Source organism: Rhododendron vialii, chromosome 13a (assembly GCF_030253575.1).
Source record: "Rhododendron vialii isolate Sample 1 chromosome 13a, ASM3025357v1".
Classification (NCBI taxonomy): Eukaryota; Viridiplantae; Streptophyta; class Magnoliopsida; order Ericales; family Ericaceae; genus Rhododendron; species Rhododendron vialii.
Window position 1 is genome coordinate 9,181,407 of NC_080569.1, and position 14,253 is coordinate 9,195,659.

Sequence of the window (14,253 nt, forward strand, 5' to 3'; positions counted from 1 at the left end):
GGATGTTCTTGAGTCTGTAGTCTGTGTGCTTTTAGCAGTAACTCGTGTATTTGATTTGACAGTTTTAGTTCATTCCTGTATATTGTGATAAAATCTTTTTCCTTCAGGTGATGAATGAATTGCTTGATGTTGATTTAAAAAAACAAGAAGAAGAAAGAAGACAAGCCAGCTTAAACCAGCAAAGGAGTTGCTGGCCTCTTGGCTCATTATAGCACAATCCTTTTTGGCAGATTTCAGCCCATTCTTTGAGATGGGCTTCAGGCCTAGTTCGTAAAGCCCATTAAACCATTTTGGCCTGATTTTATGATGGATAGATAGGCGCCGTCCAAATTTTATGGCAGCCCCAGTTCTTGTCAAGACATGGAAAAAAATAATCAAACAGTTTGAATTTTGATCCAAAAAAATAAAATAATTTAAATGATTATGGTTCTCTCTTTATCATGCTTGGGAGACAAAAGGGAAACAAAGCATGCGTGATTTCTTTGCTTTTTTACTGGATAACTAGTTTCTCATATACTTTTGGTGAGCAGGGCCGGCCCTGAGATGAAGCCCGAAGTGTGATCGCTTTAGGCCTCTGAATTTTATGCAAAAATGGGGCCTCATTTTCCTTAACAAAATTATATAATATATACTAAAGTTTCTGCAGTCTAGCACAAACTGACTTCAGGCCTTCTTACACTTGAAGGTCCTTGATTCGATACCAGGCAGTTCGTTTCAGTGTTTTGGACTTACTATTTTTTTCCCTAGTTTTTTTTTTATTGGATCTAGGTGTAGATATGGAGTAGATAATACATGACTTTTGCCCCTCTTTGTAGCAATTCCTTATGCTTTAGTGATTGTAGATGTTAACTCAAGAATATTTTTATAAGTTTTTTTTAATTTTAATTTTAGTTTTAACTTTTAATGTCAAATTCACAAATTAAACCCAATTGACTAAAATAAATCAACATCATTTATTTTCACTCAACAAACTTTGATAAAACAATGTTCAAAATATTCGTTAGAGAAAATGCAGTACATGTGCACTATTTTGTCATATTTGATTCATATATTTATAATGGTGTAAATTTTTTAGAAGTTTATTTTAGTTAAATTATGAAGCTAAAATACAAATTTTAATCTTTTTTTACCTTATATTAGCCACCTATGTTGAATTTTTTTTCCAGAAGAACTTGGGCCTCATTTTAAAATTTGCTTTAAGCTCTGAAATACCAGGGCCAGCCCTGTTGGTGAGAAACAAAACTAACATAATAAGGAAAGTATTTACATCAAAAAAAAGGAAAAAAAAAAGTATTATGAGGCTTATAACATTGGCCACATTAAAATTTGTTCAGATATAGTGAATCGATATACTTAATAGCCATAATATTAGTGAAGTAAGAAAGAAATATCGAGTTAACTAGTAGCGCGATTTACAGGACATCTGTTTAAAATTTTTTAATCGGGTATATAGATAATTTATTTTCATAAATTTACATAATTCTCGTTCCCGAAAGTTTTTAGAATCATCAAATATGACACTTAAACGAGTTTTAAAATATTTATTTAGAGATTTAAAAATGGGACAGAAAGGAAATATAGATGAGAAAAACAAAAACACAAACGGAAGCGCATGCGTCAGGAGGAGCGGCGTTACGGACATCACTCCCAAGGAACCAGCATCTGTTCAAAACGGACGGCTTTCATCAACGGAAAGTTGACGCCGTTTACTTCCTTCTCAATCCCATCGCTCTCTCCCTCGTTCAGACGGTTGATTATTGGAGCGAATTTGCTTTGCCAAGATCTACTCCGTTTCTGTGGATTCAACCAAAAGCAAAAGCCCCAATGACCAAAAGGTAATCTCTTCTCAGATCCCCTTCTTTAATTATCCACCTCCTGGTGTTGCTCTTCCGTTAATCGGATTTTTATTGGTTCTCTCGTTCTCTTTTGGCCCTTTTTTTACTGTTCAGATGTCTAGGGTTTCGCCAAATTTCCCATCTTTCGCTGGTTTGAAATAGCAAGCGCTCGACTTTGGTAAGCTTATAAATCGTCCTCTGTTCGATTTTATCAATACCCATATGGTTTTAGTGGGTCCCAATCTGAAGATTGTGCTTGTGGTTATGCTACGATGAGTCCAAGGTAATTTTAAGGGGATTTGTCTTTTGGATAATCCCATGAGGTGCTTCTGTTCGATTGGGTGAGTCTAAAAATTCCAGAAATAATTGTAATCTTATAGGAGGTGAGACGTATATTGAGTGGAAACATGGGGGAAGATTTATTCACTGGCCTATCAATTGAGAACTACCACCCCTCAACATTTTTATCCATGGATACGATTGCCACCTCCCACGAGGAATCTGAGCGAGACATGAATCGCGAAGTTATCCTTTCCTCCCGCCCTCCTGATATCAATCTCCCTTTGTCATCGGATCGTAGCTCCCCACCATCGTCCTGGCATCACCATGACGCATTTGATATGTTAGAGGTTGGTCTAGGACATCACATGAACGACCCTGATACTCTCATGTATATGTCCAAGACTGAACGAAAATGTGTGAAGCGGTTAGATAGCGTGTGGGGTGCTTGGTTTTTCTTTAGTTTCTACTTCAAGCCCGTTTTGAAGGAGAAAACAAAGAGTAATGGAGCCCGGGAAAGTAATGGAGTTTCTGGGTCTGATAAGTCGGATCTCCACCTTGATGTCTTTCTCGTTCAGCACGACATGGAGAACATGTACATGTGGGTTTTCAAGGAGAAGCCTGAGAATGCATTGGGTAAGATGCAGTTGAGGAGTTACATGAATGGGCATTCGCGACAGGGCGAGCGCCCGTTTCCATTTAGTGTGGACAAGGGTTTTGTTCGATCTCATAGAATGCAACGGAAACATTATAGGGGACTTTCGAATCCTCAGTGTGTTCATGGGATTGAGCTTGTTTCATCACCCAATCTCATGGGTCTTGATGAGGAAGAGCAGAGGAAGTGGGTGGAACTTACGGGCAGGGATTTGAATTTCTCTCTCCCACCTGAAGCAAGGGACTATAGTTCGTGGAGGAACCTTTCCAACACTGATTTTGAGCTTGAGAAAGAGAGACCACTTCCTACATTGAAGAGTAATCCACACCCGCAGCCCAAGAAAATGCTAAACGGGTCCGGATTAAACTTGTCAACTCAGCCATCAAACCATGTGAATGGTAATGGAATAGACATATTACCAGTTTATAACAAGAGGAGGAAGGAGATGTTTCCACATGGTACTGATGATGATTACCGTTTGACCATAAATCCGCATTCCGATCGACATCAAGATATAGATATCCACGCAATGGAGCCGTCATGGATGAACGAGTTTAGTGGAGTAATGAGGAATGTGAATGGGCCTGTTATGGCTGCTAAAACTATCTATGAGGATGAAGAAGGGTATTTGATCGTCATCACCTTGCCCTTTGCGGACCCCGAAAGCGTGAAAGTTCATTGGTGGAACAATCTCACTCATGGTGTTGTGAAAATATCTTCGGCGAGTACAGCTTGCATGCCTTTTGTCCACAGGAATGATAGAACATTCAAACTCACTGATCCATCTCCTGAACACTGTCCTCCGGGGGAATTCAAAAGGGAAATTCCTCTTGCCACTCGAATTCCAGATGATGCCAAGCTAGAAGCGTACTTTGACAAAAGTGGAACGGTGCTTGAGATTTTAGTGCCAAAACACCGGGTGGGACCTGAGGAACATGAGGTTCCTGTTTGCCTTCGCCCTCCCAACGATTTTTTGTTGTCTTGATTGAGGCATTTGGTGGGAGAAATGTAAGGATATTTATTGTTGTCCAATTCTTTTTACTTATTACATCCCAAAAAATAAGACTCGGAAACAAAGTTTTATCCTCGCTAATTTAGGTAGTCCTTTTCAGTTTCTGAATCATAACTTATTGTTATGGTTTTGTTTTTTGGCTTATTGGATAGAGTAGTCTGGGATTGTACCTGAGCTTAGAAGTTTTAGTGCAAAGGTCAATGGTAAGGATCGCGTTACTTTGTTGCTAATCTTATACTATTTGCCAGTTTCTGGAAACAGCTTGATACCAAATTATCTTCTGGTGTTCCAGGTTTCTGGAAACATACAGTGCATCACTTCTGATGAATGTTGCTTTGGCCTTCATATTTTGTGATGCATGAGGGGGATTATGTAATAGATTGTAGTGGGTTTGTATATAAGTTTGGTACTGCTGCTGGAATTGGAGAATTTGTTGACAATTGATTCTGTTAATTTATTTTCTCTTACGATGACAGTTTTGGATTTTCGAATGTTAATTTATACTTGGTGACAATTTGATTCTGTTAATTTATTTTCTCTTATTATGACAGTTGAGGATTTTCAAATGTTAATTTATACTGTCAGACATTAGCAGCATAAAGAGCATGGATGTCTGGTGTACCGCACTGCTGGTATGAGTTCTTTGCTCATGAATACATGATATCTATGCATAGAGCGGCACCCCCTAGTAGTGGTGTGGAGTTCTACCTTCTACGCTTTCGTGGTGGACACATTCAGGTGAGCCAAAGATTGCTCCTTCTAAGCTAGGTCGGTAGACTCTCTCTTCCATAAGAGGAAGAGCTTCCCCCCCGCTCCTGAGGAAGTGGGAAGGCTGACTCCTACTTACCCAGCTTAGACAAAGACATCACAAGGCATGCAAGGGCAGCAGAAGCAAGAAAAAAGAGGAGCTTATAAGGGCCTAGTCAACCTCAATGGTCAGTCACAGGCTCCTCCTACCCTTTTGTTGGGTTAGTGTCATTCCACAGAATTCGAGCCTCCAGGATGATAAATGTAAGTGCCTCCTCGTACCTCGCTGAAAAATACGACCCTGCACCCAATCTGAATGGGAGCAGTCTTCCCCGCTCTAATGCTGAATTATGTGCTTATGAATACATGATATCTATGCATATTATGTGCTTATGCTTCCAATATTTTTGTTTGAATTCCTTACTCGTCAACCACCACCTGGCCCAAATAGTTCAGCTAGTACAGTAATCTTACTTCACTCTCTTTTTTCTTCTGATTTGAGTTGGCTTACAAGCATGAATGATGTGCACCTAAGAGAGTATATATCTTGACAAAAAATTTGGATGTACAACCCGTAAGGATCACATGATGCAACAATTGGTTGAAGGATTATATTGTATCTGTTTTGCAGGTCTAAAATAAAATAAAATTTATACACACGTTTCTTTTCGATTTCTAGTGAGTACTTCCTAGAATTATACCTAAAACCAAAATCTTAAAACTGGTGGTTTTCATTTAATCTAAACCATAACCGAAACCACGGTTACCAGTTTCGTTCGGTTGTCACCGAAACCGGTGATCAGCATTGTTAATAGAGGTTTTTTCTTTTGTCGATCATAAAACTTCATTAATATCAGATACCCATCAGTACAAAATTAGCACCCTTGTTTGAGGGTGGTTGTGGTTAAACAAAGAAAAAAAAGAGAGCATGAGCCTCTTTAACGACAGTTCTACAAACCTTGGAAATAGACACATTATCTTAAGTTATTACGAAACAACCTAATATCTTGAATCACAGACTCCATCTAATTCTCAGGCGAAATATCTTGAATCAAAGACTCCATCTAATTCTTGGTCGAAAATTTTCCACATGGGCTTTGAACCAAAGATAAAAAAAAATCCGCCAAAATGGGCACCACAATAAGTGTATTTAGGTGTACATTGTATACATAAGTGTATTTATGTAATTATATTTCGGTTCGGTTACATTTATGGTACAATTTGGTTTTCGGTGTGGTTATCCGAACTGACTGGGTTTTCTATATAAAAAAATGAAAATCAAAATCACAGTTCTAAACCGCATCAATCGGTTCGGTACAGTTTGGATAACCCTCAGTTCGAGCGAGATTGTCATCCCTAACTCTTAAGAGTGTAGAGGAATTGATTACTTGTTGCTAATTTGCTCGTAGCAATCCCATTAAAGAACCATCACGTACTTCTTTGAGAAAAGAAGAGTAATCCTGAAATTTTAACAAGCAAACACAAATGAGGATTAACACCTTCACTCAAACACTTTCACCATCTAGTTTCAGGCAATAACATAGTAAAGATGCGAAAATAGTTTTGCATGAAGCAAAACCAAAAATCCAAAACCAAAAAAATACGGAAGGTAAATACCCAAGTGCATTACTACATAGTAATAGTTTGCGGAGGACAACCGAAATCCTCAAAACTGTAGAACAGAACATCATAATCAACTTAATCTAGCACCGCTTCCACCACCAAAAGAAGGACCATCCTCGTCCATTCCTCCACCCATAGCACCACCTGCACCCTAGTATATCTTAACAATTACTCCTACAGAGTTGCAAATTCTCTCCAATTCCTTCATCTTATACTCAAACTCCTCCGTATCCGCGTGCTCGTTCCCATCCAACCACTGAATAACCTGCTTAAATGAAGCTTCAATCTTCTCCTCGTCAGGTGAAGAAATCTTCGCTCCATTCTTCTCATCCCTAACAGTGTTCCTCATTTTATAAGCGTAATTCTCTAACCTATTCTTCGCATCCACTTTCTTCTTGTACTCCTTGTCTTCTAACTTGTACTTCTCAGCTTCATGCACCATTTTCTTAATCTCCTCCTTTGACAACCTACCCCTTGTGATCGTAATTTTCTTCTTCTGTCCAGTAGTTTTGTCCTCTGCAGAAGCATTCAGAATACCATTCTCATCGATATCAAAACAGATATTGATTTTCGGGACACCCCCAGGAGCCGGAGGAATTCCATCAAACATGAATTTGCCCAACAAGTTGTTGTCTCTGGTTTGCATTCTTTCCCCCTCATAGACTTCGACCCCCATCCTGGTTTGATTATCAAAGATGGTATGGAAAACCTCCTCTTTCTTCGTCGGAATGGTGGTGTTTTTTGGAATCAAAACACTCATAATCCCACCTTGAGTTTCTGTACCAAGGGAAAGCGGAGTGACATCCAACAGCAGTACTAATAAATCCTGAAACTTCTCATTCCGCTCACCACTCAAAATCGCAGCCTGAACCGCAGCACCATAAGCCACAGCCTCATCAGGGTTAATATTTTTGCAAAGCGCCTTCCCATTAAAGAAATCCTGAACCAATTGTCGGACCTTGGGAATCCTAGTGGACCCTCCAACAAGTACAATGTCGTCAACACTTATCTTGTCCATTTTGGCATCCCTCAAACACTCCTCCACTGGCTCCATACATTTTCTAAACAAATCGATGTTCAGCTCCTCGAACCTGGCCCGAGTAATTGTCGCGCAAAAATCAATCCCCTCGTCTAACGCAGCGATCTCGATCGTAGTTTCAGCTGTCGACGAAAGAGTCCTCTTGGCTCTTTCACAAGAAGTCCTCAACCTCCTTAAAGCTCTTGGGTTCCCACTAATATCCTTCTTATGCTTCATCTTGAATCGCTCCACAAAATGGTTCACCATTCTGTTATCGAAGTCCTCACCCCCCAAATGGGTATCCCCACACGTAGCTTTAACCTTGAATTTACCCTCTTCAACGGTTAATAGGGAGACGTCCAATGTTCCACCCCCGAGATCGAATACGAGCACATTTTTCTCATCGGTGATACTGGCTTTGTTGTCAAAACCATAAGCGATGGCGGCTGCAGTTGGCTCGTTGATTATCCGCATGATGTGGAGACCCGCAATGACTCCAGCGTCTTTGGTGGCTTGTCTCTGAGAATCGTTGAAATAGGCAGGGACAGTGACAACGGCATTGTTGATGGTGGTACCTAGGTAATCCTCTGCAATTTCTCTCATTTTCAAGAGGACCATTGAGGAGATTTCTTCGGCGGAAAATTGTTTCTCTTTGTACTTGTATGTTACTCCTATCATAGGTTTGTCGTTTGGACCCGATGTGACTTTGAATGGCCATAGTTTCATGTCACTCTGAACAGTGGCGTCGCTATATCTTCTTCCGATAAGACGCTTAGCATCTAAGAAAACGAAAATTTCAACAACTAATGACATACTAGAGATATGTGTTAAAGATCTAAAAGGGTATAACAAAGTAGAAAATGGATACAAAACATGAAAACAACGTACATACTCCTACACGAATTTATGCCACTATTTAAGACATTCTGAAAAGGGAATCACATTCCCTACCGGCTACAAAGGTAGGCATAGCCAAACAAGGTTTGAGATTTGAACCTCTAAAATTTACTTTTAGAATAGGGGCTCCTATTTTTAATTCTGTATTGTAATAGGTCCAAAAATAAAATAAAATCTACCAAGAATTATCCCTAAAGAAGAGGGCTCTTCCCACCCACCCACAATTTTGAAAATCAAGCAATTGGATAACTCTTTAGTAAAACCAAGGTGGGGCCAGAATTAATCAAAAGGAGGTTCAAATAAGACGACACTAAAGATAAAAAAGACAACTATTTCAAATTTTTTCGTCTTCTTGAACATTTATTTTGCTTTCAGTCATAGTTTTGTTACTTTTTAGACTTCTCTTGTCGAGACGAATGAATAATCTAAAATATTTAACTTGAATCTTCCAAAAAATTAGAAAAGACAAACAAAAGTCGCAAAACAAAAAGGCAGGCCAAATTATATATCTATTCAGAAAATCTAAGGTTCCCGACGGAGGGATCCCGACCAGATTCCCGACGGCGCGCCGGGCCTACTCCAGCCACCGGACAGCTGATCCGAGCTGTCTAAAAATTCTTAAAAAAAAAAACCGAGTGGGCTCAAGCGAGAATCAATGGAATGTTTGGATCGGCCACCTACACATGTCGGATGCCATTGATTCTCGCTTGGGCCCACTCAGTTTTTTTTTATAGAATTTTTGGACTGCTCGGATCAGCCGTCCGGTGGCCGAAGTGGGCCCGGCGGGCCGTTGAGATCCCTCCCGTCGGGAACTGTAGCACCGGTGATATCTATTACGTAACAACATGCATAATAAAGATGTAGTGGGCTTTAAAGCGTGTGAAGGCACTGTTTGGCACAAATTAATGAAGAAAGAGAATTTCTCTTAAATCCCTTCAACTTGAAGCAAAAATTCAATTTGGTCATTCACCTTTTAATTTGGACAAACAAACACTTTTATTTTCAAATTGGTTCCAATATCAACCTTTAGTTGGATGGTGTTAGTATTTTGGATGGCAAATGGTCATGTGCAAAGCATGTGACTTATTTGGAGGGGTATAATTGCCCATTCCCCTCCTCATTCTTCCCTCTCTTCATCTAGACACTCCTCGCCCCCACTGTATTACCCCTCTCAATAAAAGCACAAACCCAAATAGCCAAAACCCTAAATCAGCCTCTTATTATCACCAAACCCACCTCACTTTTTCAGTTACCACCAATTTTCCGTTCCAAGAAAGATTCTTTTTTTCAAGAAAATACAACCCAGTGGAGGAAAATGAGGCCTTGCCCGACCACCTCCGATGAAAGAGAACCGATGGCCATCAATGGCAATGCAAGCGGCGGGTAACGGAGGGCAAGAAGTTGTGCGAGGTTCACTATTAACAACAATGTTAAACACTGCTAAATCATACTTCTATCATTCCACCATCCAAACAAATTTGCCCAGTCCTCCAACTACTTAATAAATACATTCCAATAAATCGGACATATTCTTCACTAAATCACAACACAGAATCCACAACGAAGTAGAGGTTACAATTTGACAACAAGGCCCACTTAAACTCAAATCATGTAGGAAAAAAAGAGCAACGAGGAACACAATTTTAAAACCCAACTCCAAAAATAATTGTGTTCAGATAGAATGCTTGTTGGGGGTTCTAATCGTCGCCACCACCGCTGCATTGAAGGATCTCGTCGAGGTCGCCGAGGCAGGAGTGTGGGGTCGGTGTTGTAGAGCTTGACCCAGTTTATGTTTTGGGTTTTGAGGAGTTGGACGACTTTGGAGGGTTGTGGGAGGTTATCGGTGACGCGGTCGTAGTTGATTCCGATTGAACCGGTATCCAAGAATGAAGGAGTGGGGAAGTGAGAGAGGGAGAGGAGTAGGCTAAGGAGGGGAGGAAGGTTAGGGATGCCATGCTTTGTAGCTGGTGGAAACAGAGCATGAGAGAGGAAATTTGGTCTTTTTTTCTTGGGTTTATGTCGACTCTGTTTTTAAGAGAGAGAGAGAGAGTGGCTGGGCACGTGATATTTTTCTCCTCAAAAGAAAGAGAGAGAGTGGCTGGGGACATGGTATTTTTCCGTCCAAAATATAATGCCATCCATTTAAAGGTTGACATTCGAACTAATTGAAAACTTGAAGTATTTATTTGTCCAAATTAAAAGGTAAAGGACTAAATTGAATTTTAGGTCAAAGTCGAAGAAATATAAAAGAAAATTTCCCAAAAAGTAACACCACCTTACAATAGAAGGCACTACAATAAAATAACTTTTCGGAGACAATTTCAAGGACAGTTATTTTGGACTCCAAAAGTGTCTTTAGTATCCAAAAATATCACTCTCTTTTCAACCAAAATGTGATTTAGTGTCAAAAGCCCTAGACGATCGTCTCAAAGATCTCTTACTCTCCACTTGATCTTTCGACAACCTCTCTCCTTAATCGGATAAAGATACGTTCCCAAAACATCTTTTTGATGTTCTACTAATGTAATTAATGCATGTTCTCGAAAGCCCGAGGTCATTTGATCTTCCTTTGTTTGTTTGCTGAAAGAACTCATTAAATGCAGTTCCGTCTCTAGAAGACCACTTCTAGAGAGGATTACAAAATTTTGTTGCTAAAAGCCTTTTTTTATTTTTTTCGGACGGCGCTTTCTACATGACTGCCTTGACGTTGGAATGTGATCTCCAAATGTAATTAGCCACCAAATTTTTAACAAATAATCGTGGTCCCCTAAAGTGTTAACCATTGTAGTGAGGCATGAAGCGTGCAACAGAAGCAACAAAAGACTATGCATTAATTTAATTGGATGAAAATAGCTGGAATATTTAGAGCTTAGAACATACCGAAAACAGTGTTGGTAGGATTCACAGCGACTTGATTCTTCGCAGCGTCGCCGAGCAAACGCTGCGTATCTGTGAATGCAACATAAGATGGTGTCGTCCTGTTTCCTTGATCATTTGCTATAATCTCAATACGATCATGCTGCCAAACCCCCACGCACGAGTAAGTCGTTCCGAGATCAATCCCGATCGCCGGCCCTCCTCCATTTCCAGCCATTTTTACCTCGGTAAACTAACAGAGAAAACAAACACTAGAATGTGACAGAGAATATATAATTGCACCTGAGCTTTATCGAAAGAGTATAGTACGACTTTTTAAAGGAAGCTTACATAACCTGGAATAGGACGACTTTTTAAAGGAAGCTATTATTTCGAGAATGTTTGAATCGCGGGCTTCGTAGCCAATTGATGGAAATATTTTTGACGGTGAGAGATGGTTTCTGAGATTACTGAGTGTTTAATTCAAGCCATTTGATGTCTCTAATCATTGATATACGAAAATGGGGAACAGAATAAATCAGTATACATCTATTCTTTCTCTTCTCTATCTTAAAGTAGTGCATGACCTGTGCATAAAGGCACTCCAAACAAAAACAAACTGTAAAATGAACCAATTAGGCTAACATAATTGAACAAAAAAGTATTTGAATTATTTTTTGTCAATTTTACTTTCTTATGCAAGAAGGAGATACAGAGAGAACAGATAGAGAAGTAACTTATCCCCAAACAAGTACAAGGGTACGAGTGTTAATCAGCATTTTCCATTAATGGAATTATTGGCTGTCCACGGTCCGTATCGGATTGGATTCATAAATCCGTATCTCACGGTTCTTAGAAAATGCAATCCAATCCTAAACCAAAAGTCTCATGGTTCGGTTCGGATTCTGAACCGTGAATCACTGTTCGGTACCGATTTTATCTACGAATTTCCTTACAAAAAAATAAAATGATGCTACTACCATGATCATATTCCAAAAAAAAAAATGCAAATACTAATTTCCATAAACATTGTCCAAATTGTAAAGGCATTAAGGCAATAAACATGGTAAAGGCAGCAACCAAATAAAACAAAGCATTGTCCAAAATACACAAATTTTGGTCAAGCATGATCTACTTATTACATCCCATGAAAACCAAACAAAAAATAGCAAATTAGTTTCTCAAAACAAACAAGCAAATTAGTAAAATTATAATTATTTATATATTACACACACATATCTATATTTTTATTTTTTTAAATATCTCACGGTCCGATTCTGTTAATCCACGGTTTTGAAATGAAAATCCAATCCTAATCCGTATCTCACGGTTTTTTAATTTTCAAATCCGTGTACGGACCATTAATCCACGGACAAAATCCAAAAAGCACGGATCGAATCGGTCCGGACCGGTTTCATAATTTTTCTTGAACACTCCTAGGAATTAGAGTTATACTTTACTCTAAAACCATAGGGAGACAAATTGATCATTAGTAAAACTCAGGGAGGTCATATGCCAAATGGTAAAATCATAGAAAGATAATCCATACTTTGCCCTTTAAGAATAATAATGGAGCATCAATCATTCATCTTTGGGTTGGGCCAATATACTTATTTCATGTATGAGCCATCATGACTTCTATTCGATAAAAATTGCAAGGAATTAAAATAATAGCATCGATAAAGTTCTGAAAATACAACTAATCCCTATTATATGCTTCATTGAAGATTAGAAAATGAATACAAAGCAGACAAAACAATTGAAAGAAAGCCTACACACACACAAAATCCCTATATGCAAGTTTTTATTATCCAGTAATTTTCTTAGAAACAAAGGGCAAATTCATGTCTTTCTTATAGTTATACTCAAAATTGCTGTCGATGATACACAAATCAGCCCTCTCTGATACATAAACAGTTACTCTATGAAAAACTTGTAAGTTGCTTCTAAAGCCTCTCATTCGCAGTTTTCACACAATGTTCAACGATTAATTGCAATTTTCTAAGATTGCAAATACCCAGATGAAGTTTCAGTAAATCGGTGGATTATGCACACCCCTGACCCATTAATTCACTACCATGTGGCCGCCGAGCCGCTGTGACCGCAATCTAATTCGACATTTTATTGACCAATGTGAAGGTATTTTAGGGTATAAAACTCTAAGTGAAGAGAATCCAATCAAAATAGAACCTTAATTCCACAAAAAGCAGGGTACATCATATGGAAAACAGGGTTGTACTGGTAAATTAAGAACTTAGAGTTGAGTCCGCCCACTTCCATGATAATACCACTAAACTGGACTGTTAACTATTCAAAATAGGACGACAAGAAATTCTCCAACTATTTAACAGATGGTTCAAATTTTGCTATAGTTTGATATCGTCTTCCACATGGGGCACTAAGTAAAAAAAAAAAAATGCTGTATCCTTTAATTACTTTAAAGGCCACCCAAACAAAAACACTTCCCCAAAGTTTGGGTTCCTCTCTACTGGGGCGTCAGAGAGAGAGAGAGAGAGAGAGAGAGAGAGAGAGAGAGAGAGAGAGAGACTTTTGATAGTCACTCTCAATTATTTGGGAACAGATAAGTTTGGGCTCCTCTAATGCTTGCAGTACAGAAACATAAATCACATTTTAACATAACCCCTAAGTTTGAAATGAACCCAGCCATTAAAACCCCTAAACTCAAATTTCGGTGATAACGGCAGCGATCGGCGTTGGATGGCGATAGGAAGCAACGGTGGTTGCCGATCCCAAAAAAAAAGAGCAACGGTGGTTAAGATAGAGAGAGGTAACACGATTAGAAAGTTGCAAGTAAACCAACAATTAACACAACTTGTGTTTGAATTAATTATTATATGAGTATCATTTTTGTAGAGGAAGATATGGACTTATGGGACTTACCTTGGCGAAGAAGAAGCGGTGGTGATCGGAGAGACACACACAGAGAGGAGAGGGAGAGAGAGAGAGAGAGAGAGAGAGTTTTACTAGTACAGACTACAGAGGATATATTTATGTGGGACAGTGGGAGGGGCTCGTGGGCCGAGAGAAGTACTACTACAAGTCTACAATAGGTATGGATGGTTTTGCTTAGGGCAAATTTCACTGACCTCCCCTGACGTTTCTGACACGAACAGAAACCTCCCCTGAGGTTTCTGAAATAACACTGCCCTCCCCTCTTTTACCTGAAAATACCAAGAGACCCCCCTCTCCGTTAATTGAACGTTAAAAACGGATGGAAAAGATTATTTCTCTCTCCACCCACTACCAAAACTAAACTAAACTCCCAACCAAACAAAACCGATGTCATTGTACTATATTTTTTAATACCTAT

General features: G+C 39.1%; 2 protein-coding genes across 6 annotated transcripts in view; one reads left to right on the forward strand and one right to left on the reverse strand.

Annotated features, from left to right (window-relative positions):
* The first annotated feature begins 1,681 nt into the window (after nucleotides 1-1,681).
* On the forward strand, nucleotides 1,682-4,256 carry LOC131314752 (uncharacterized). Of its 4 annotated transcripts, none has more exons than XR_009196511.1 (4): nucleotides 1,682-1,835; nucleotides 1,950-3,777; nucleotides 3,934-3,984; nucleotides 4,074-4,256. XR_009196511.1 is itself a non-coding variant. In XM_058343598.1 (3 exons), exon 2 carries the CDS (start codon nucleotides 2,243-2,245, stop codon nucleotides 3,752-3,754), a length of 1,512 nt encoding a protein of 503 aa, XP_058199581.1. In that variant the 5' UTR covers nucleotides 1,682-1,835; nucleotides 1,950-2,242; the 3' UTR covers nucleotides 3,755-3,777; nucleotides 3,939-4,256. The 4 variants fall into 4 exon arrangements, 2 of the variants coding, with proteins under 2 accessions (XP_058199581.1, XP_058199580.1); XR_009196510.1 differs by having other exon boundaries at nucleotides 3,939-3,984; XM_058343598.1 differs by having other exon boundaries at nucleotides 3,939-4,256.
* A 1,738-nt stretch (nucleotides 4,257-5,994) lies between these two features.
* The window catches only part of LOC131314759 (heat shock cognate 70 kDa protein 2-like), a 38,966-nt gene continuing 30,707 nt past the window's right edge, over nucleotides 5,995-14,253 (reverse strand). The window contains exons 1-3 of one of the 2 annotated variants that reach the window (XM_058343605.1): nucleotides 13,824-13,900; nucleotides 10,947-11,175; nucleotides 5,995-7,948 (exon numbers count right to left, since the gene is read on the reverse strand). In XM_058343605.1, coding sequence (XP_058199588.1) covers nucleotides 6,303-7,948; nucleotides 10,947-11,160 — 1,860 coding nt within the window. In that variant the 5' untranslated portion in view covers nucleotides 11,161-11,175; nucleotides 13,824-13,900 and the 3' untranslated portion in view covers nucleotides 5,995-6,302. Of the gene's footprint in view, nucleotides 7,949-10,946; nucleotides 11,176-13,823; nucleotides 13,901-14,253 lie in introns of those variants that run through there. The other variant, XM_058343604.1, reaches the window with a different exon arrangement.

Coding starts and splice junctions, on each gene's coding strand:
- LOC131314752 (XM_058343597.1), top strand. CDS start 2,243: ATGGGGGAAGATTTATTCACTGGCCTATCAATTGAGAACTACCACCCC.